Below are 22,871 nucleotides of genomic sequence, written 5' to 3' on the forward strand. Positions count from 1 at the left end.
ATCTCCTTTCTTGCAAAGAAAAGGGCAACTCGAAAAAAGAAATCCCCACCCAGGAAAGGGCACATGCGAGGAGCAAAAAAACATCAGTCGTGGATTATTTGCGTCTTTCTTGTTCGAAATGTGCATCAACGTGGACTTCAACTTCCAGAATGCAAGCTGACTAGGAATTGAAGTCCCCATGTCTTAAAGCTTGAACGCTTGTTAATGAATGGGGATGAATTGTTTTAAGAAATGTAATAGGTTATAATTCAGGGGAATGAAGGGAGTTGTAACAATATGAACAAGTATGGGTGTTAGTTGATGTTCCTATTTTTTGTTTGCTGAATTTTCTTGTAAGGATGAGGGTGATTTCACTATGTTATGTTTCCTTTGGATAATCTTTAAAAGCTAAGCTGGATCAAACGTCCCAAAACTTAAACTATGTTACAAAGGTTTTTAATTGTTGCTTGGCCTTTATTTAGTTAAACAAAACAAAACAGAAAAAAGCAAAATAACTTACATAAACATAATGTAACATACACTGAGGGCTTTTAATACCTGTATTTTCTTTTAGTACTTATCTTGCTTAGTTGCAGGGATCACTTTATATTGTGCTTATCTAATTTTTATAGCAAATCTTATCAATCATGGTGCAGGGAGGGTTTTTGTGTTTTCACAGCAGGAAGGAATCACTATTTGGCTTCTACCTCTAAGGGACATTAAAACCTGGGTCTCCCCACTTCTAATCCAGCTCCTAATTGCCACACCCAGCTAATCCTTGTGTGTGTTTACATGAATGTAGTTTTACACAACAGTTTCAATAAACAGCACTATATTTCTTAATCTACATTTGTAAACAACTCATTCATAAATCACAAGTGGCATCAGGTCTTCATTGAGTAATTGGGATCATAGAATCAGAGGGCTGGAAGGAACCTTGTATGTCTTCTAGTCCAACCTCATGCCATCTTGGAAAAAATGGTTGTTCTTGGGCCAGTTATCTTCTCTTGTAAACAACTCATTCATAAATCACAAGTGGCATCAGGTCTTCATTGAGTAATTGGGATCATAGAATCAGAGGGCTGGAAGGAACCTTGTATGTCTTCTAGTCCAACCTCATGCCATCTTGGAAAAAATGGTTGTTCTTGGGCCAGTTATCTTCTCTAAACCCTAGTAAGGAGTGGCAAACCACTTCCAGAAACCTTGCCAAAAAACCTGCAAGAAAGTGTCCAGCCAGTCTCCGAGAATAGGCCGCGATTGAACAGAAGGGGGGGGGGGGAAGCTAGATCTAGTGCTTGTTTTGATTGGTGTTATTGCAATGTTTTAAATTAATTGTTGCTTTAGTACAGCATGTTAAAGGTACTAAATTTGGTTTAGTATGAGTTAAACCACTTTATTTGGGGCTTTGTAATTGTATGCAATCAACTCACTACTTTTGTGAATTTAATCACTGGGTTTTATTTTCATATATATACACAATCCCCCCAAATAATTGACAAGTATTGTAATACCAGAAGTGTTATTTTGTTTTCTAATTTCTCACCAAAATTACTTATTAGTCATTCCTATTCTGGCCAGCTAAATGGTGGGTAAAGATGTATTCTATATAATAATGCAAATTAGAACATTCAGTAAAAATACCAAGAACTTAAAGCAACACAAAATGAATTAGAACACTGTATTACAGCAGAAATGCAAATAAATGAAATTAATATTACAGTTATGTACTATCAGATCAGCTTATTTTTAAGTGATGACAAAGATAGATTTTCTTCATGATCATCTGTCCCTAACCTGGTCCTTGAAGTCTTCCCATGGTGCATCTGTTGCTACTGTAACTAAGTGCATCCATTTTGCAGCTGTTCAGTATCTTTTCCCAGCATCAGAGCCTTTTCTAAAAAGCTAGGTCTTTGCATAGTGCAGGGGTGTCAAACTCAATTTCATTGAGGGTCGCATCAGCATTGCGGTTGCCCTCAGGGGGCCGGGTGGGCGTGGCCTACTGGGTGGGCATGGCTAGAGTGCGTATGGCCTACTGGGTGGGCATGGCCAGCTCTACATCGTTCGCATCAAGGGTGCCTATGGGGGCCTGGGCAGGAGTGGGACAGATCTGAGGGTCTCTGGCAGGAGGAGGGTCTTTGGGCCAGGGCCAAGGCAGTGGGGGCTGTTCCCTCACTGTTTCCAGGATGGCTTTGCGGGCCGCATGAAACCACTTCATGGGCTGGATCTGCCCCCTGGGCCTTGTGTTTGATATGTCTGGCATAGTGTATCCGAAGTACAATAAAATGAGCCTGATCAACTGTGTCTTGAATCAGCTCTGGGCTGATTTGTTTCATGATCCATCAGTTTGTTTTCTTGGCTGTGCATTGTATTCTCAGGAGTCTTCTGCAACATCAAAAGAGTCAATACTCTTTCCATCCTGCTTCCTTCAAGTTCAACTTCTGCTTCCATAAAGTATCAGAAGGAATACCAATTGTATTTAATATCTTTCCTAAAGCCTTCATGGCTGCTCTACCAAGTATTAGCCTGTGGAATATTTCTTGACTGGTTATTCCTTTATTGTTGATGGTTGATCCTAGAAGGTAGAACTTCGGTATCTCCGTTGTCATTTCTAAGAGTGGCAGCTGTGCCAGTTATTAGTTTGGTTTTCTTTGTATTTAATTTTACCCCCAATTTTTCACTGTGCTGCTTGACTTTTATAATCATAGCTTGCAGAAGCTTGCATCTTTGGATATTAAAGTAGTATCGTACTGGATCAATGATGGGAGTTCACCATATTTTTAATTGGGTTTTTAGCTTTTATTTGGCATATGTACTCAGCTATGGTTGTGCAGGTGGATGAAGAGTGCACCTGAAAAGGACAGCACTGTCAATCCATGGGCCAGTCACTTTCTTGGCCATAGCCAGAATAACAGAGTTGGAAAGGACCTTGGAGATCATTTAGTCCAACCCCCTGCTCAGGCAGGAAACCCTGTACCATTTCAGACAAATGGCTGGCCAGTCTCTTCTTAACCTCCAGCGTTGGAGCACCCACAACTTCTGAGGGCAAGCCATTTCACTGATTTAATTGTTCTTGTTGTCAGGAAATTTCTCCTTAGTTCTAGGTTGGTTTTCTCCTTGATTAGTCCATCCATTGCTTCTTGTCCTGCTTTTTCCTTTTTGGAGAATAGGCTGCCCCCCTCTGCTTTGTGGCAGCCCCTTAGATCCTGGAACACCACTATGTTAAGTCAAAGTGAACTCGTATTATGTATTTTGTGTACATCAACACATTGTAAATCATAGTTTAGAGCTTAGTGTAATACCTGAACCAGGCCACTGTGAGTTGTTTAGCTGATAACAATTTAGTGTGATTTGTGAACTATGATCCTGGTCTCATATTCATTCATTCATTCATTCATATCTATATCTGTATCTCTATATCTATATCTATATCTATATCTATATCTATATCTATATATATGTTTTCTGAGGTTTTCGCGGGTGTTTGTATGTAGATCTTTGGTCATTCGGGTTTTTTATATATATAGATATGAATGATATGATACAGGGCTTTTTTTCTCATAGAACACTCAGAACAGAGTTCCGGCACCTTTTTTGGATGGAACCTTGTAGGGTAAGCAAGGCAGGTTGTATGACATGTGTGAGTTCCGGCACCTTTTTCTTTTACAAAAAAAGCACTGTATATATATATATATATATATATATATATATATATATATATATATATATATATATATATATATATATATATATGTATGTATGTATGTATGTATGTATGTATGTATGTATGTATGTATGTATGTATATGTATATGTATATGTATATATGTATATATGTATATATATATGTATATATGTATGTATGTATGTATGTATATGTGTGTGTGTGTGTGTGTATATGCACACACACACCATGCCCCCCCCCGCCTCTGTTTCACTGTCAGAGGCTTCAGGAAAGGCCTCTGCAGCCAATAAACAAGCTCTGGATTGATGCATGTGATGCCCCCTGGCCTCTGTTTTGTTGTTTGAGGCTGAAATGGAGGCTGAGGGGCGCTTGGTTTATCAGCAGCAGAGGCCTTTTCTGAATGCCTCTTAAGATAATCTTTATTGTCATTTTTTACTGTGGGCACAACGACACACATCAAAAATGAAATTTAGTTGCCCGCTCTCAAAGTGACTTGACGCACACCTAAAACATACTATACACAACATATGTATAAACCCACACCCCTACATATACATAACAATAAAATATTAAATACTGTCCATCAAATATTAAATATTGTCCATGTGACAGCGAAACGAAGGCAGAAAGCAACGCATCCGTGCGGCTGCAGAAGAAGTGGACCAGCGTGGGAGGCCTGGCCGCAACTGTGTGTCCGGGGCGCGTGGGGCAGCTTCATCTCCCATCCACACCCTTGCTTGATTTTTACCTGTGCACCTCGCCCCACCTCATTCAACCAGGTGAAATGGAGTGGGCAGGATTATAATTAGGGATTATATTTGGGGTAGGGCTTATATTGGGCGCATGTGTAAAAATCAAGCTAGGGCTTCTTTTCGAGGTAGGTCTTATTTTCAGGGAAACAGTAATTGCTGTGAGTTCTTGATTTACCCAAATTGTCCACTAGAGGGCTTTTCAAGATGCTTGCAATTTTAGATAGATCTATGTTCCAGTTATGCGAAGTAGTAGTGTCACAGCAAGGCATTAATTTATATAGGAAGTGCACAGCAACCTTCTTCCTTGAAGATCTTGCTTTGTATGTGATCAGAAGAAATTTGCTGACCATGTGTGCTTAGATCAATCAGATACAGAGTGATTTATCCAGGCCTTATGGTATGACCAGATTTTTCCCTGTTTTTATAGGCAGAGGCAGGATTGGTTGAGGCATGCATTCTAAGTATAGCTTTTGGTTTCCAGAATGACAAGAGGAGGGGCAAGTGAGCAGACATTCTCCAAATAACTGGATTTCAGCTCCTCTCATCAGCTGGCCAACTTGAAAAGATGATATGAAATATGGTCAGAAACACCAAGTTGCCAACTCTGGATTTAGGGGGGGGGAGAAGGAAATCCCAAGAAAGTCCAAGATGTTGCATAGCCCCCTCCATACCCTGCAATTTACCTGTTGAGTGTCTGAATTCTTTTGAACTTCTTTTTCAGTGAACTAATCTCAACAAAATGAATGTTTACTACGGTATATCTGGTAGCCTACAAATTAGGCTCTTTTTCATCAGAAGTAGCTTTTTCATCAGAATTTTTCTCCAAGTAGCTGCAAATAATAAAACATTTACTCCTACAGTAACAAATATAGGATATCAAATGCCATGAAATATTGCAGGCAGCATCTGCCTCTTTTGTCCTCCATGTCTGAATGATATTCCAGAGGGCTTTTTCTCAACCTGCCAGACGTTTCCTACTATAACGTACTGTTATAGTAAACTGTGCAAGATGTTACACAATATGGCAAGAACTTTAGTTCTTAACTGGACCCTAGCACTTCATTACAACTAGTCAGTCTGTGCTGCTCCAGATGTATTGCCATATATTTTACATCACATCTGAGATGGTTTGGGAAGATTATTCAAAGTAATGCGTAAGTTTCAAGAAAAGGTCTGAAGTAAAGACCTAGCGTGGTTCTGGAAGACTCTGTTTCTATAATATACCACCCCAGAGTTTACTGATGTAAATGGATTAACACAACACATTAGACCATTAAATATACTGACTTCTTGCAAATATTGGCTGCATTTACACATTAGCCTAGTTATTCAATCAATCAAGTTTTAGAAATTCAGCCAAATGGGCTGGCTTAGCACAACCTGCAGTGCCACAAAAACAAAACTAACCAAGGTTGATATTAATAAAACTTGCTACATTTGCAAATGAAACTGCTAGTTACCTGATCTGGCTAAGATTGTTGTGTTAACACACATGAACTGGTCAATCACATTTTAACTTGGTATAGTGTGTGATCATTCTAATTGTATTGATAGACTGAATTTGCACAACATGTAAATATAACAATAATGTAATTTGTTTTTGCCTTATTGTATGAATCCTAATATAATTTGTAAACCACGCTTTGTGGCTTATGTAAATTCAAACTGTTGGCTCATCTAACAAACCATGGCTAAAACAGATCCAGCATAGAGTCCTAACCTTGACTTAAGATACTTTTAAGGTCTGAAATGGAATGAGAGATCCCAAGATGGCATCACTGTCCTCTGCCACTTTGTCTAGGTAGGTTTTCTGACTGGTAGCTCAGTGGTTAGAATGCAGGTTGACTCATCTTTCCATCCTTCCAAGGTCAATAAAATGAGGACCCAGATTGTTGGGGACTACTTGCTGACTCTGTAAACCGCTCAGAGAGGGCTGTAGAGTGGTATACAAGTCTAAGCGTTGACTGTTTTTCTGTGATTGTTGATTAGCCTGCATTTTTGGAGGTATATGTTTATTTTGCATTTTATATAATATTGCATATTGCAAAAAGAGGAAAATCCTGGTCTCTCTCTCTCTCTCTCTCTCTGTGTGTGTGGATTTGTTATTTATTCCTACTGTAATAAAACATTAAGTGTACGTTACCCTGAGAAGATTCTATCATGTTAGTAAGTGGTTGCTCAATGCCCAAAATTAAACTGAAGGCATGAAAGCATATCTGTCAATTTTGCATTTTGCTCAATCTTGTCACAAGGCAAGGTATGGATTTTATAGAAGACCAAGGACAAAACCAGATTAAATCCCATTTGACTAGCCAGCAGCCATCACTTGCACCATAATGCAAGAAACAGCAGAGAATTAGGTTACAGCTTCTCCTCTGGGAAAGCAGCCCTGCTGAAAGGTCAATGATCTCCTCACTAAATCAGTGCCCCGTCTTCCTGCAAGGAGAAAAGCCCCGCGGGAAAACAAAGCAATCAGTTCCTGGTTTGAGAGGACGAGTGTGTTATGTTGCTCCCCATTGCTTTTTAAGAGCTTCCAAATGAAATATACCATTAATTTTGAAGCTGCAGATCTCCCTTGCTTCCCCCAGCACACGTTTACTGTCCCTTCAGCACAGAAGAACACCAAAAATTAAGAAACAAGAGTCTTAGGCCACATAAACTGCCAGGATTTCCTTGATGAGCAAGGAGTTACTTATTCAACTTTTAGAAATATTGGTCTGCAGTTCTCACTGATTTTCTAATGTGGATCATAACAAACTCTGTACCTGGTACAGACAAGAAATGTGTTTTGTGTGAAGACATCCTGTCAGAACATTTGGCCAAATGCTACCAAATGTAAGGAGACCTTAAAGCAGTGTTTCTCAACTTCAGCAACTTTTATGATGCGTAGACTTCAACCTCCAGAATTCCCCAGTCAGCCTGCTGGTTGGAAATGGTGGGAGTTGGAAGTCCACACATCTTAAAAGTTACTCAGGTTGTTTTCAAGCTGAGATTTGAACCCCAACTCCGAGTGTTGCTCATCTTTAGCTATGTTGGCTGGAACTTTTAAAAGCTGCAGTTGAGTGGCATCTAGAAAATTAAAGACGTAACTCTACTGTATATTTTTGCTCACAAAGAACCATACAGTAGAAAGTGCCAATTGAGACCTACCTCTTATTTAATACAGAAATCAAACTTAAAGCATTCCCAATAGAGGGTAGTTTAACCTCCACATGTCTGGATAATTGATTGATGCTTCTGTCAATTTTCTCTTATAATTTCATTCTTCAATTCCTGAACATATGCTGGTCACAGAACAAACTGAATTACAACCCTTTTTAAGCTTAGTATGAACCTATCTTTCTTGTTAGTGTTACATCAGTATACTTTATTATCTCAGGTGAACCCAGAACATTAACTGCATAAACCAGTTAACCACAGGTAATCATATCATACGAACCCAGACAATAACTGGATTTCTGCATTTCTCTAAGCTATTATTTAAGCCTTGTATTGAAAAAAACACCATATTGGTTGTGCTCTGAACAATAAACTATAAATCATGGTTTGCCACCCAAACAAATCTGTTAAATTTGTTGAAATTTGCTCACTCTTGGCTTATTAGCAGAAAACACTGGAAAATAAGGCGAAGAGAACAATTTGATCTAGTGGTTAAGGCACCAGGCTAAAAACTGGTAGACTCTGAGTTCTAGTTCTGTCTTAGGCATGAAAGCTGGCTTACTGACTTTGAGCTAGTCACTCACTCTCAGCCCAACGCAACTCACAGGGCTCTTGTTTTGGGAAAATAGGAGGAGAGGAAGTACTATTAGGTATGTTCACTGTATTGAGAGATTTATAAAAATAATAAAGGGGGGATACAAAAATAAAAAACCCGCAGAATCCAATACAACATACATTTTACTAGCAGAACAAAAGCTACCAAATACAAATGTTAGAAAACAGCAATACTAAGTATGCTAGGAATGCACAAGACAGCCGTAGGCTTATGAAAAGCAAGGAGACGGTCTCAACTAAACCTTTGATAAAATGTTTAGACTGACAGGCTATTGTAATTGGATCCCTGCCCACCCTACCCCCTCGTGTGGCACTACTCTAAAATGCTAAATGCGCACAATACTCCACACTAAGGAACATTAGAATAAATTGAATCCATTGCAATTATTTTACATTTCAACATAAATAAGAGTGACATTTGGGAAAAGCAAAACAAAATAATCGAGGTTACATACACATACCCCATTGCATCACTTGCAACCTTGCTCTGTGCACCCTCATTTTTGTTTCAGAGAAAGACAACAGGGTTTGGTTTGGCTAGAGCAAAAGTGAAAATTAAATGTACTCTTTTACACATTTCCCCCCTCCCTCCTCCTCCAGGCAACTCTGCAGATGTCAAGATCTTTAGCTTCTTGATGTAGGTCAACATCGTTATTAACTCATTCTCCAAAGAAGGCAGGAATTCACTTTTTTTTTTAATCATGCACTTCTCTGTAAACTTCCAGGTGGTTTGATATCTTTTTCTTAAAGTAAGTGGACTCTAGAAACTGGTCCACATTGCTGAAAAATCTCTACATCAGTGTCCAGGGCAGCCTAAATTGGAGTCAGGCTCCTGTGAGGTTTACAGAATGGCACAGAAGAACTTCTTCTCTCTAAATGGATTTTCTGAAGCAGGGACAGGAGTTAATAAGGGGTCTTCCTTGGCATGGGCTTCACAGTACGCCATCAGGTCTGCTGCAGCTTTGGATACCTGCAAATAAAAAGAGGGTTTATATTCTTTTGGTATTCCAGAGTAGCTGTTCTTAAATTGCAAAGATGTGCAGCTAGCGGGCCAAGGAAACGCCAAATAAACTGAAAAGTCCTTGGTGGTCTCTGAGCTTGATTGTTTTCTTGCAGATTTCATTAACCAAATTACAGCACTGCAGAGCACTGATGATGTTACCTAGTTTGGGTAATGAAACATCTGCAAAAAAAAAAAAAACAACCAAGCTCAGAGAGCACCAAGGACCCCACAATTCAACCCTGAGCTACAAATATTCTCCTTTATTAGTGCCAAACACATTCTTAGAGGAAATACTAGCTGAAGTTCATTTTGCTAAACCTTGTTGTAGTATGCCTTGTTTTAGCTTAGTTATCTTGCACAAACTCATTTCTTCAAACCCATCTCAATCCCCACATATCTTGTAATATCAGGATCCTTCCATTTTTGACCCCAACAACCTGTGCTTACCAGGCCACCAATGTTAAACTACAATATGGTTTCTGGAGACATAGTGCTATGGGAACTGAACCATGGCTCATTAGCAGAGATTTGTGATTTAGCATGTGAGAATTTTGTCACCAAGTGACTCACACAGGAAAAGCTATTCAATAGAATCTTGCTCAAGTTAGGAAATTTAACTTTTAGATGCTGAACTCTAATGTCTCATCCAAGTGAAGAGGTTGAGTTTACACACTTTTAAGTTTTCTGCACAAAATGAAAATGACCTTTTATGCCAAAAGGTTCTACGATGATGTCAAGCATTTATGTGCAACAAGCTCAGTGGTGGGATTCAAATACCTGAAAACTGGTTCTCTGCGTGGATGCTGCTTCCGGAAGTCGATTCTGGGTCTGGGCCTCTGAGGCCCAGAAAAGACTTCCAGAAGTGGTGTTCACACACTTCTGGGAAGCTGTTTTGGGCCTGGGAGGCCTCCCCGGCTCAGAACAGACTTCTGGAAGTGGCATCCATGCACTTCTGGTTGGCCGTTCTGGGCCTGGGAGGCTTCCCCGGCTCAGAACAGACTTCTGGAAGTGGCATCCATGCACTTCTGGTGGGTCGTTTTGGGCCTGGGAGGCCTCCCTCAGGCCTCCAAGTCTCAGAACGGACTTCTGGAAGTGGCGTCTACACACTTCTGGTGGTCTGTTCTGGGCCTTGCGAAAAAGGGCTAGGGCTTCAGCCAGTTCGCCGAAGTCAACAAAAAATTAGCTACTGGTTCTACCGAACTGGTGTGAACTGGCTGAATCCCATGACTACACAAGCTGCCTTTTTTCAAAAAGGCAAATACATTCCCTTATACTGGCATGTCATCTGCAACAAAGATCATTAAAAGCAACCTCTCCTTTTTCAGGAGAGAGATTAAAAATCTTCTCTCATTTTAATTCATATTAATGTCAAGGGAAATAGCCCATCTCAATCCCACCTCTAGGCCCCAGTTTCCCTGCTCTTGCAAATGGATCAATGGATTAAACTCAAGGGACTGTGTATTCTAAAGCCAGTCCCAAATCCCATATTGTTCTTGGCATATGCTACAGGAGGGGGAGTCTGATTGTCCATTTATTCCTCTGCCACTAAAAAGCAATGAAAAAGTCATTGAAGGTGCTTAGCTGAGATGTTGGTAAGGTGTCAGAAAGTGATGACCACCTGAGCTGCTTCCCCTAGAGAGGTAGACCAGAAGTCTTGGTAAAGCAAATGCAAGCTGCAAGCAACCAAATCAGTATGTGTTGGGTTCAAGCTGACTACTTTATTGTATTCTGCCTGTAATGCAGGAATCTCCCTAGATTGTTTGCCTTCTCAGGGAACAAACAGATAAAGTCCCAGGGAACTTGGAGTCAGCCCTAGGTCTCTTGTGGCTGTGCAACAACTCAAGGATAATTCTTTGCTTGATCTCTCCTTACCTGGCTGGCAGTTTTCAAACAGCAAAACTCTTGGGATGAAAGACTTGAGGTTCAGAGACATTCACGGAGTATCAAAAGGGATCAAGTCTTGCCCTTTTTTATGTGCATAGTATGTGATGTGTGCAAATAAATGGCAGGGGTTCAATTGTGTGGTCATGGCTGCCATTTTGACAGCTCTCTATGGATGCTCTTTTGCGGCTTCAGAGGAGAGCAGGTAGAGGCAAGGCTGGCTGGAACAGAGTCATGGCTGACCACATTGACAAGGGGATGATAAATGGGAAGAGAAGTCAAGAGAGGGATGTTCTGAAGGAGCAAATGGAAAGACACTGAAGGAATTGAAGGGCCAAGTGGTTGTAGCTGTGAGCAATCTATGTGGACTATGTTGAGCCTAGCACAATTTTTTCTTGGCCTGCTCACAGTCCTGAAGGTGACTCTGCATTTCCTTTCAAGTTGTGGTCAACTGTTCCTCCCAGAAGAAACATACACCTCCCTCATTCCCCCTTCAGAGCCCAGAACTGATTTTCTTCAATCTTAAGCATTTCCCACCATGCTTAAACAATTGCTTTTCATTGATCCAGGTGGCTTAGCCCTGATTATGGCAATCTTGAGGACAGACTGGTGCTACATTGAGAAGTGCAGCAATTTACCCTACTCTAAATTTAAAATGCCAATATAATCTTAAGAGGTTTATGTTTGGGAGACTCCCCCTCCCTCCCCCACTGAAAAAAGAGCACACACCTTTTCCCAGATCAAGTGCTGTTGGTTACAGCTTGGATTGATGCTTTTGTGTGCAAGTGGCAGGTTTTTCATACGCAAGGTGCTTCTAGCCCTCTTTACAAAGATGCCAAGCTTCACTGGTGAGGCTTGCAGTTGCCATAGTAACCAATGGAGAAGAGAGTGAGACTGTACAATCTGGAGCTTTGCACGTGAGGCTAACTATATCAAACCTCAGGGCTAGACTCTTGCAGATTCCAATCATAGCTATGAGGGGAGGTTGCATCAAAAAGATTAACATTCCAGACAGAGTCAGTGATAAGTGAGATTCCTCTTGCATGGGGAAAAATTTCCAGATTTCCAGATTAGGGGTGTATATGGAAAAATTCCTACACTCTGATGGAGAATATAATTCCCTTTCCCCCCCACTTCTTTTATACAAGAAGTGAAAACCACATAGCTGGTCTGCCCGTCAAATGGAGAGCCTACCATGAACCTCAACATCACCTGGACTGTCTCCCCACTTACTATGAGTAACAAAAAACCTCTGAAGAGCCAACTTTAATTCACAGCCACAAAATATTTTCTTATTATTTTTGAAATGCTGCCATTTATCCCCCATGGTTTAAGGATAGGGTGTGAGAAACCTGGAGGCACATCCCTTTGCTCACAGCAAAGAGGTGCCAAATAGCTGTGCCCACAAACATTTCTTCATGATGTGAATGTCTGGGGACCTGGTTTTAGGTCCACGTAAATGTATAACGGTGTAACTGCAGATGGCCAATGTGAATAATTATAAGGGTAAAGGTATTCTCTACCCACTTGAGTCTGACTCTAGGGGCAGTGCTCATTTCCATTTCCTATCCGAGGGAGCCAGCATTGTCCAATGATACGTCCGTGATCTTGTGGCCAGCGTGACTGTAAACTGAAGCACACGAAATGCCGTTACCTTCCCACCAAAGTGGTACTTATTTATCTACTCGCATTTGCATGCTTTCGAACTGCTAGGTAAGCAGGGGCAAGTAATGGAAGCTCACTCTGTTGCACAGCACCCAGGCATTGAACCTGGGCTGTCAGGTTTCCAGATGACAAGCTCAGCGTCTTTTATTTATTTATTTATTTATTTTATTTTATTAATATTTCTATACCGCCCTTCTCCCGAAGGACTCAGGGTGGTGAACAGGGCAAGAATAAAATGCAAAGTTACAAATATTAAAAGAAGATTAAATAGTTGCCCATTAAAAAACAATTAATACAATACGTTTATAAAACCCCCAAAAATACAGCAATAAAAACCCCAGCAATCCCCCATCAGGCCAGGCCAGCTTGTTTGAATAAAAATGTTTTCAGATCACGGCGAAAGGAGCGAAGATCGGGCGCCATCCGGAGCTCCACCGGTAACTGATTCCATAGTTCCGGAGCGCCCACAGAGAAGGATCTCCCCCTGGGGGCCACCAATCGACATTCTCTGATCGGTGGCACCCTGAGGAGTTTAACCACTGAGCCATTGTGCCTCTCATGAATGGATATGAGGATGCTGTCTTTTACATGCATGTTTATTATGCTCATGGACAGATGAACTTTCTCCATTCTACTCCATCTCACCCAACTCCCAGAATGCTCTAATTAATATGGTGATTACTGAGAATTCTAGAATTTGACCCACCTGGGAGGCACTTAGGTTGAGGATGGCTGACATCTTTCTTTATGGTGACTAAAAATTCCAGAAAATGCAGTTACACTATAACAGGAGAGTATCAGGTTTGGAAAGCTCGGTCAATAGTCTATTTCTAATACTATCTAAGCTGGAAGAATCAATATCTAGGCAGCTTCTCTAGGATATCATGCCTCTTCATCTCATTTAGAACTTTAAAGGTCACAATAGCATGCTGAATTTGGCCCCAAACCCAACAAGCACATGGTGCAGATTTCTTACAATTGATGTAAAGGAAAAGGCTTCCATCTGTATATATTTATTACCGGTAATAGTTTGGTGTATGCAGTTGACACTAGCTGGATAGCCATACACTGAATTACCAGAGCATCTACCACCATAGGTAGAGGATTCCTGTCCAGAGATGGTATAAGAAGGAAATGTAGCCACTAAGGTTATAGACATTGCTTGACCAAGGATTAACCCCTCCTAAGCTATACCAAGAAGGGATCCCAAGGCCTCTGATGGAAGGGCATATTACTAGCCCTCAGTTATACACATGAACCTTTAGGAGCAGTACAGTCCTACCTAGGACAGAACGTATTCCACATTTCTAGGCATGTAAACTATCCAATTATATACATTTTCAATGTATTGGTTCCTATTCAGGCTGAGTCCAGAGGGTAGTCCAGAATAGATTAATAGCCTGATATCTGCTAGGTGTTTTGGGTTTCATATACAACTGCCTTTTAGGCATAGTCGAAATGTTTGGCAGGTATCCAATTGTCTACTCTTTATCCAATACCTGCACAGTTAAATTTGATTCAGTTTATTTCCTAGCATCTTCCTGCAAATGAAGGCTCCACTCTTTTCAGATTAACTCAAGTGTTGATCCATTGATTATGACAGGAATTGCCACCTGAGCCTGATGCTGTGAGCTGACAGGAGTAACTGGTCCAAAGTCACCCAGCCGACATTCATGCCTAAGGCAGGACTAGAATTCACAGTCACTTGTTTCTAGCCTGGTGCCTTAACTACTAGACCAAAGTGGCTTTTATTCATTTGGCTCAGATGACAGAGATAAATACGGCTGGGTGCCAGCCACAGACTGATGATGCTTCACTTCGAATTTTCCGATGAGCTCATCCAGCAACTTCATACTGATATGAAAAGACATAAAGATGAAACCTGCAGGACCTTATTTCACAAGTGCTATGGTGACAAATAGAATTATCACCCCAAATGCTATCTTTAGGGATTCATCCCATAGATAAATGGTGGAACCATCACATCTCTGTGCCTTGCTTCCACAAAATGTGTGGCCAGCAGTATCAAAAGACACTACAAAATCAAAGCAAATTCCAGTCCACTCTCTCAACTGAGGCCATCTATAGAACATCCAAGGTAATTTCAATGTTAAAATTGAGATCAAAACATTTTGGGATTACTTAATTTATCCCAAAGCTCTTGCCGCTGACTCACCAGTATGCTTTCAATACTTTGTGCAAATAAGTTTATTACTGCAATACATTTTTTTCTCACATGAAAAAAATCCTTTATAAACTTTCAGAGTGCTTTTCTCAGTACAGATAGTTCCCGGCTTATGACCACAGTTGGGACCAGAATTCCATTGTTAAGCAATGCTGTCATTAAGTGAATCACTGAAGTCATTAAGCGAATCATGTGGTTGTTAGATGAAGCTGACTCTCCTCACTGGGTTGGAAGCTCCCTGAAAAAATGACAAATGACCTGGGACACTGTAACCAATGGATGGAAACTAGTCAAAGAGAGAAGCAACCTAGAACTAAGGAGAAACTACCTGACAGTTAGAACAATTAACCAGTGGAACAACCTGCCTCCAGAAGTGGTGAATGCTCCAACACTGGAAGTTTTTAAGAAAAGACTGGACAGCCATTTGCTGGAAATGGTATAGGGTTTCCTGCCTGAGCAGGGGGGTTGGACTAGATGACGTCCAAGGTCCCTTACAACTACTTCTTCTTCTTCTTCTTCTTCTTCTTCTTCTTCTTCTTCTTCTTCTTCTTCTTCTTCTTCTTCTTCTTCTTCTTCTTCTTCTTCTTCTTCTTCTTCTTCTTCTTCTTCTTCTTATTATTATTATTATTATTATTATTATTATTATTATTATTATTATTATTATTATTATTATTATTATTATTATTATTATCAGATTGCCAAGTGCCCAAATTTTGATACTGTGACTGCAGAGATGCTGCAATGGTTGTAAATGTGAGGACTGGTTGTAAGTCGTTTTTTTGTCATAACTCTGGTTGTTAAACAAATGGTTGTAAGTCAAGAACCACCTGTAGCTAGGAAATAATGGGAGTGCCCTCTGGAGAAGATACTAAGGGGGTACACCAATACATCTGAAGGGCATCAATTTGTGCAAGACCTCTTTAGAATACTCCCAGTCCAAAGTGCCAAATGATCTTTACCTTTATTCTGTCGATATTTGCCTCCATTTTGAGCTGTTCCACCAGCTTCCTTGCTTGTGCTATGCTGGTGTTGTTGTTGCTGGCCATCAGAGCCTTTCTTGGGTGGAGATGTTGGTTCCGACCTCTTCAAATGCACTGCCAAATAAGAGAGAATAAAGTAAGGTGATCCATCAGGGAACTAATAAACTGCCAGGCTTGCAAGCCTAGTTGCAGGGATAGGGAATCTAATAAAGGAAATGGTGCATAATAATCCTTCAAAAGCTATAGTTTCACTGGCACTGAGATCTCAACCCATTTTCTGTGTATTAGATTTTTTTTCAAGTTATCTTAGAAGATTGTAAGGAATGCTGTGGAGGATTTTGTAAGAATTGATTGAGAAACCTTTTTTTTGGAGGAGAGAATGTATTTAAGGAGAACAGGTACCATCAGATTCCATTAAAGCCAATTCCTCCTTCCCCCTAAAAAAGTTTGAGAGTTGACAGAAGAGGATGGAAGTCTGTTGTTCCTTATAGACGTTAAGCATCAGATAGAGGTTTGGAAAAAGCTACTGTACTTCATTCAGCGGAAGTACAAATCTTCTTTGTACTTTTACAGCTTTATGGCAAGAATAAGCATTCTTGAGGGTACACAAGAACAAAATCAAGATGGAGGAAGGAGACCATCGAGCAAGGAATAACATTAAAAAAGATGTGGCTGAAGGATCTCACCTCTAATTGGTGGACCCCAAATAAATTGAGTTAGACTGCCTAAATGGAGGCTCTTAGAAGATAACAACATGCTACATGAATGTAGAGAGACACAGAGCCCAGCCCATCAGGTATGTCAGCTACTACCAAAACCATGTACCAATAATGATTTATTTTTTGCCAACGACAAAGCCAAGAAATTTGCTTCATTTTGGCAGTTTAAAATTTGATCTAGAAGAAGCAAAAGGACCCATGTTATTCCAGATGTTAGTGATTTCCAGCAGACCCTGCCAATGTGATCAACACTAAAACACATCTGGACAGCTGCAAGTTCTGTTCATCAAGTAAAAGATTTTTCTGTCTTTTGATATCTTTTAAATTTCAGTTAATATATTGTTCCAACCTATGGATATATAATGTAGAGTTATCAGCTATGCAATAAAACATATGCAGGGGTCCCCAACCCCTGGACTGTGGACCAGTACCGGGCCGCGATATGCCAGCAACCAGTCCGCACAAACAAGGAAAGCCCCATCCACAGGATGCAGGCAGCACACAAAACCATGCACCCTCTGGTCTGCGGAAAAACCTCTCTCCACAGAACTGGTCCCTGGTGCCTAAAAGGTTGGGGACCTCTGCTTTAATGAACTAAATGCAAAATTGTATAAAGTTAAGTTAATAACCATAAAAATTATTACAAGTATAAAATCATTATTTTCATTAGGCAATAAGAGTTTATGCCAAGTTGCACAGGATAGCCATGTTCCATGTTTTCCTTAACAATTAAATTTTATGAGATTTCAGCTAGAACACTTTTCTTCTGTATTCAGTACAATACATGCAGCAGATAATATGGGCAATAAAACAGATAATGAGGGATATTCTCTAAACTGCCATCCAGACAGGGACTGTGTATTGGAAGTGTGAGATTTTAAACAACTGGCTGTCACTTACAGACATTTGTACCTGTAATCTTGTTAATGCTAACGAGAAGGAAGGGAACAATAATGCATTTCAAATATTGCTCACAATCTCAGTTTTAATAACTGAACAGCAAGAAGAACTTTACTGTTGGCAATTGAACTCAAATCAGCTTGGGCAATAGTATCAAATATCCTGTTTTTAAATGTCTGTGAAGGGGTCAAGATGTTCCTAGATGAAAAACAGCTGGGGAATCTCCACTGCTATAAATGAGGCTCAGGATCCTGAACCAAAATAGACTATTCATTGGAAACTTCTCCATAGATACTATAGTGTGCTTTATTTCATTTGGCTAAGTGTTGCATGTCATTGTGAAAAAGCACACTCCCTGGTTTAGTATTTGTGCAAACTATGACAATTGAACCTTCATTTTTTTTCTTCTGTTCAACTGTGCCCAATTCTCAGAGACCAAATGGACAAGTCCCTGCCATTTTCTTGATAAGGTTTTCAGAACTGGTGTGTCATTGCCTCCTTCCTAGGGCTAACTTAGTGGCTTTGTGCCCAAGGCAGGACTAGAATTCAGTGTCTCCGGGTTTCTAGCCCGATGCCTTAACCACTGCACCAAACTGACTCTCATTGTCTTTATCACCTTTATTAGTTTACCATCATTAGTAAGCTCTAATAATTACCTTATATTAATTATATAGTTATAATTGCCTTCATTTGTAAGCTAAAATTAAGGAAACTTTGACTTTCCCCATTACATGAACCCTATCATGTCTAACACTGCATAATGAGCAAAGTTTCAGCTTTGAATAAAGAATTTCTGAGACCTTTCCAGTCATCTGAAATCTTCAGCAGAAGCTAGTTCCTGTATCTAAATTAATTATTGAATTACCTCTTTCCTGGGTTCATATATCATTTAAATGGCTGGATTTGCACAACATGCTTTGCCCCATATACACAAACCCAACCAATGTTAATTCTACCAAAGCTTTGCAAGTTGTCCAAATACACCTATTAGGTCTTGATTAGACCTAGTTAAGAAAATATTGCAAACACAAAATGGAAGGCACTGGCTCAGTTTCAACACCTGTATTAATAGTGAAAGCACTGCTAGGCACATCTTCAGAAAGAGAACAAATGCAGACAACAGGAATGTTTTTCCAAGATTGCAGGCTTTACATGCACAAACAGATAAGAATAGTCACAAAATATAGGCCGTTAAGAAGACAAAATTGTAGACCAGGATATTTGCAGGGACAATAATCTCCAAAACTCTTCTTCCATGTTCCCAAACTCACCTATTTACTGGATTTTCAGGGACCTATCCTTATTATAATACCAGTTGCCATTCCATTCAAAACCTTCTAACACTGATCTATTTGTAACACTCTCATCACTACCTTCACACTGATGACAAGTGCAAGTATTTAAGACTTAATCTCTTGCAGCCGCTTCTTCCAGGTGGAAACTCAATAGATGCAGCTTCATGTTATCCATTGACGGTAATAATCTGTTTGAATGTAACAATCCTTTCAGGTTTTCCTTTTTTAAAAGCTCTCTATATATTTATTTTTTCAGGTTATGTATTTCTAAAAAAACCAATTACTTTTTCTAACTCCATGTAAGTTATTTGGTTATCCTCATTTTTTATTCCTAATAGCAAAATATACTGAAATATCATCCACAAGATTTCTTGAAACCACAAGCACACTTTTTTGAACTTTTTTTTTTGCTTTGGAACTTTGTGGTTAATTACAGCCAAGTTGCTACCTCACCAATTCTTAATTATGTTACTTTCACATGACACATTCACTCATAGTTAACTGAATCATGGTTGATTCAATTATCCAAATTTTCTATTTACATGACACACTAAAGAGCAAACTAACCACAGTTTATAGCTCAATGAATTGTGTAAGCTAAACAGTGAGGTCTGGAGAACTTGAAAACTTGCATAAAATTTTGATTTGTGATATAGCAAGAGTTCTTCTCCAATCTGATGCCTCCAGACATGTGATTTTAAATGATCTACGATTGTCCCTACAGCTTCAGAAAGTTTTATCCTTTGGAAAATGAGATTTTTTCCCCTTTCATTTGTGAACTTTATGTTCTCTTCCCCTCATTCTATAATGCACCTCTAGGCTAGATAGCTCATTACATTGTAATCTCTCAATGCACTTTTCTTTTTCAAAATACCTGGCAGTTGAGAAAGCAGTTTTGCTTTACTCCCCTTTCTCTCACCACAGGCAGAGGTAGAGGTTTCTTTCATGCTTCCATTTCAACATGGAAACTATTCAAACACTACAATATGGATTAAAAATCAGTCCTCAGTATTGCACAAACAGACTGAGGGGCTGACAGGAATTGCAGTGACCCATCTGACTAGGTGGCTCAGTGGGTTAGGACGCTGAGCTTGTCGATCAGAAGGTCGGCAGTTTGGCGGGTCAAATCCTGAGTGCCGCGTAACAGAGTGAGCGCCTGTTACTCGTCCCAGCTTCTGCCAACCTAGCAGTTCGAAAGCACGTAAAAAATGCAAGTAGAAAAATAGGGACCACTATGGTGGGAAGGTAACAGCGTTCCGTGCGCCTTTGGCGTCTAGTCATGCCGGCCACATGACCACGGAGACGTCCTCGGACAAGCGCTGGCTCTTCGGCTTTGAAACGGAGATGAGCACCGGCCCCTAGAGTTGGAAACGACTAGCACGCATGTGCGGGGGAACCTTTACCTTTACCTTTACCTTTATCTGACTAGGGCCACTTTGAGAAAGGCTGTTCTTATTTATCCACATTTAGATTCCCATGGTAATACACCTGGAAAAAGATAAGTGGTGGGAAGGAAAAACACCGGCTCTGCAAAGTAGGACCAATTAATTTGGAACATTTTGTTTTAGAATGTGGATAAAATAAAAGGACAAAGTCTCTAAAAGGATGGTAGCAATAGAGTTTCCATATTTTTTCCTGCCAAGAGATGCTTAATGAAATGGATCTTGAGTAAACTCTTCTTAGATCAAATGGATCTTGTTCATGCAATGTATAAATTTGTTACAGAAATCTCTGCAATATTTTTGTCAAAATAGTTGTGAACATGCATGGCTTTTGGAGAAGTAAATCAGAAGAGTTAACTGCATTGATGACAGTAGTGATGGCAACTTGCTAGATAAGCCAGTTTACCCAATCTGGCATCATCCACGTGTGCCTCAACTGGAACCAGTTCTGGGGGACACGATCCAATATTCCTGCAGGATTCCAGGCTGGGAAAAACTATACAACAGCTTCCAGGTATGCAGGCAAAATAAGTTGAATACTGCAGGATCCAATCTGGGTTGGTTTCTAGTACGAGTCTGAAAGCTCAGAAGACTAAACCTCTGGGTCCCCATGACCAACACAGATTGTATCATGCAACATTATCCCAGGACACGTATATCTGCTTTCATCACTGAATGCTGCCTAGAGGGGTGATTTGAGGAAAGTGCTGTTCCTTACTTGGAAACATTTGATTCTCTTCCTGGCAAACAGATCATAAGAGCTTCCCTCTAATCTGCAAAAAAATAATCAGTTTTTATCTCATCTTTTCCAATCTGTCCTCTTCCAAATTTGCTCTTATTTATATGATGAGAATTGTAGACCCACATCTCTTGAGGGTGCTCAAGAGAGAGAAAAGCTGCCTTATCATGTCTGAATTTTGTTTCTGGGAGTGACTGGCACTCAACATTAGAGCAAAATACTGCTCACTGGAACAATGTTGTGGGATTCCTGTGATGTATCTCCACAGAGACAAAGGGGCTGATTCCCAAGAAGTTGCTGACAAGTTCTATGTTTCTTTCTTTCTCTGATTTTCACCACAGATTTCACAACTTTTAGGTTATGATCTATGGTTAGAATTTTGAAAATGAACATAGTCCAGGAACAAGAGGAAGCTAGTCAAAATGAGTGGTAATGTGCTTGTTTCCATGGAGACAGCTTCATCAGCATGCTGGCATAGGATGCTGCTCAGCAGAGTGGAAGGAGAGGCAGAGCAGTGGGAAAGCCTTCTTAGCTAATAGGAATTTGTCCACAAAAACAGGATGCTGGATCAAGAGACATTTTGAAAGCAAGATATTACTGATCCTGAAAGTTGGACAAACTATGAATACCTAGATGGGAAGTGGAAAGAAAAATGCCCTTAAATGGGTATGCAACAAAAAAAGGAGAAAGTCCCATTTTTTAGAGCATTGTTCTCACAAATTAGAATATTATTCCAAAGTCTGAGTAAGTGTAAATAAGGGTAAACTTTGAAGAGCTTACCTAGAGTCTGATGGCATATAAATATAAGAAATAATAATAGTAATTGGTCACAGTGGGTTTCTTACTGAGTTCTATTTTACAATTTGCATGAGGGCAAATAAATACCCCTTTGAGTTGAGCTTTATTTGTATATGTAGTTTTCTTGGCACCAATGTGGAAATGCATAATATAAACCACACCTTGATTCTATTTTCCTTAATTCTCTATGTTAACTGACCCCCCACTGCTTCATAGTGCTTTACAGCCCTCTCTAAGCAGTTTAGAGAGTCAGCCTGTTGCCCCCAACAATCTGGATCCTCGGAAGGATGGAAAGCAGAGTCAACCTAGAGCCAGTCAGAATTGAACTGCCGGCAGCTGGCAGAATTAGCCTGCAATACTGCATTCTAACCACTGCACCACCACAATTCTTATAATAGCTGAACAAAATTGGTGGATATTAATCTATTTACTAATGTTGTATATATTTTAACCCAGCCATTAAGAAAGGTTTATAGGTTCAGTGCTATGGACTTTTCCTCAAATTAAACATTTTGTTTGCTGCTTTTTGTGGCACCTCAGACTAAAAAAACATGCATTTCTGGAGAGGTTTCAATAAAGGAAGGCTTTTCAAAAACCAGAAAGCCTCTTGACTGTTTAGCTGGCAAAATACAATAAATGAAACAGAACTTTGCAACGGATGGAAGAAAGCTCCTAGTTAAACAAGGTCTGGCCAGCCAACTAATTGATCATGAGCAAGACACTCCATATTGGAACACCCAACAGATGCCATTTATGCTATTTTCAGGCATTTGCAGATTTCTTCTTTGCATGTTGGCACGTAACAAAGATTTTGTCAGGCACAACAGTTCACAACAGCTTTGCAGTGTTCAAAGGGAAAAACATCCCATGGAGACTGATGGATTTGCAAATGAAAGAAAGATTTTCACATAAAAAAAATCACCAGTGGCTTCTGCAGAGGAAAGGACACACAGTTCTTCCATCAGCCCTTTCTGACAAAGTGGGCCTAAGACAGACTATAGTAAAAGGCACAAGCCAGTTTAGTATAATGATTAAGGCATCAGGCTAGAAGCCAGAAGCCTGTGAGTTCTAGTCCTGC

The 22,871-nt window shown here is 40.0% G+C and overlaps 1 protein-coding gene across 2 annotated transcripts in view; it reads right to left on the reverse strand.

The window, feature by feature from the left end:
• Positions 1 to 8,223: 8,223 nt before the first annotated feature.
• GNG2 (G protein subunit gamma 2) overlaps positions 8,224 to 22,871 on the reverse strand; it is a 54,428-nt gene continuing 39,780 nt past the window's right edge. For both annotated transcript variants that reach the window (XM_081327502.1, XM_081327503.1), the window contains exons 2-3: positions 15,880 to 16,014; positions 8,224 to 9,156 (exon numbers count right to left, since the gene is read on the reverse strand). In XM_081327502.1, coding sequence (XP_081183628.1) covers positions 9,028 to 9,156; positions 15,880 to 15,966 — 216 coding nt within the window. In that variant the 5' untranslated portion in view covers positions 15,967 to 16,014 and the 3' untranslated portion in view covers positions 8,224 to 9,027. The remainder of the gene's footprint in view (positions 9,157 to 15,879; positions 16,015 to 22,871) is intronic.

The sequence above is a fragment of the Vipera berus genome (assembly GCF_964194415.1).
Source record: "Vipera berus genome assembly, chromosome: 1".
Classification (NCBI taxonomy): domain Eukaryota; kingdom Metazoa; phylum Chordata; class Lepidosauria; order Squamata; family Viperidae; genus Vipera; species Vipera berus.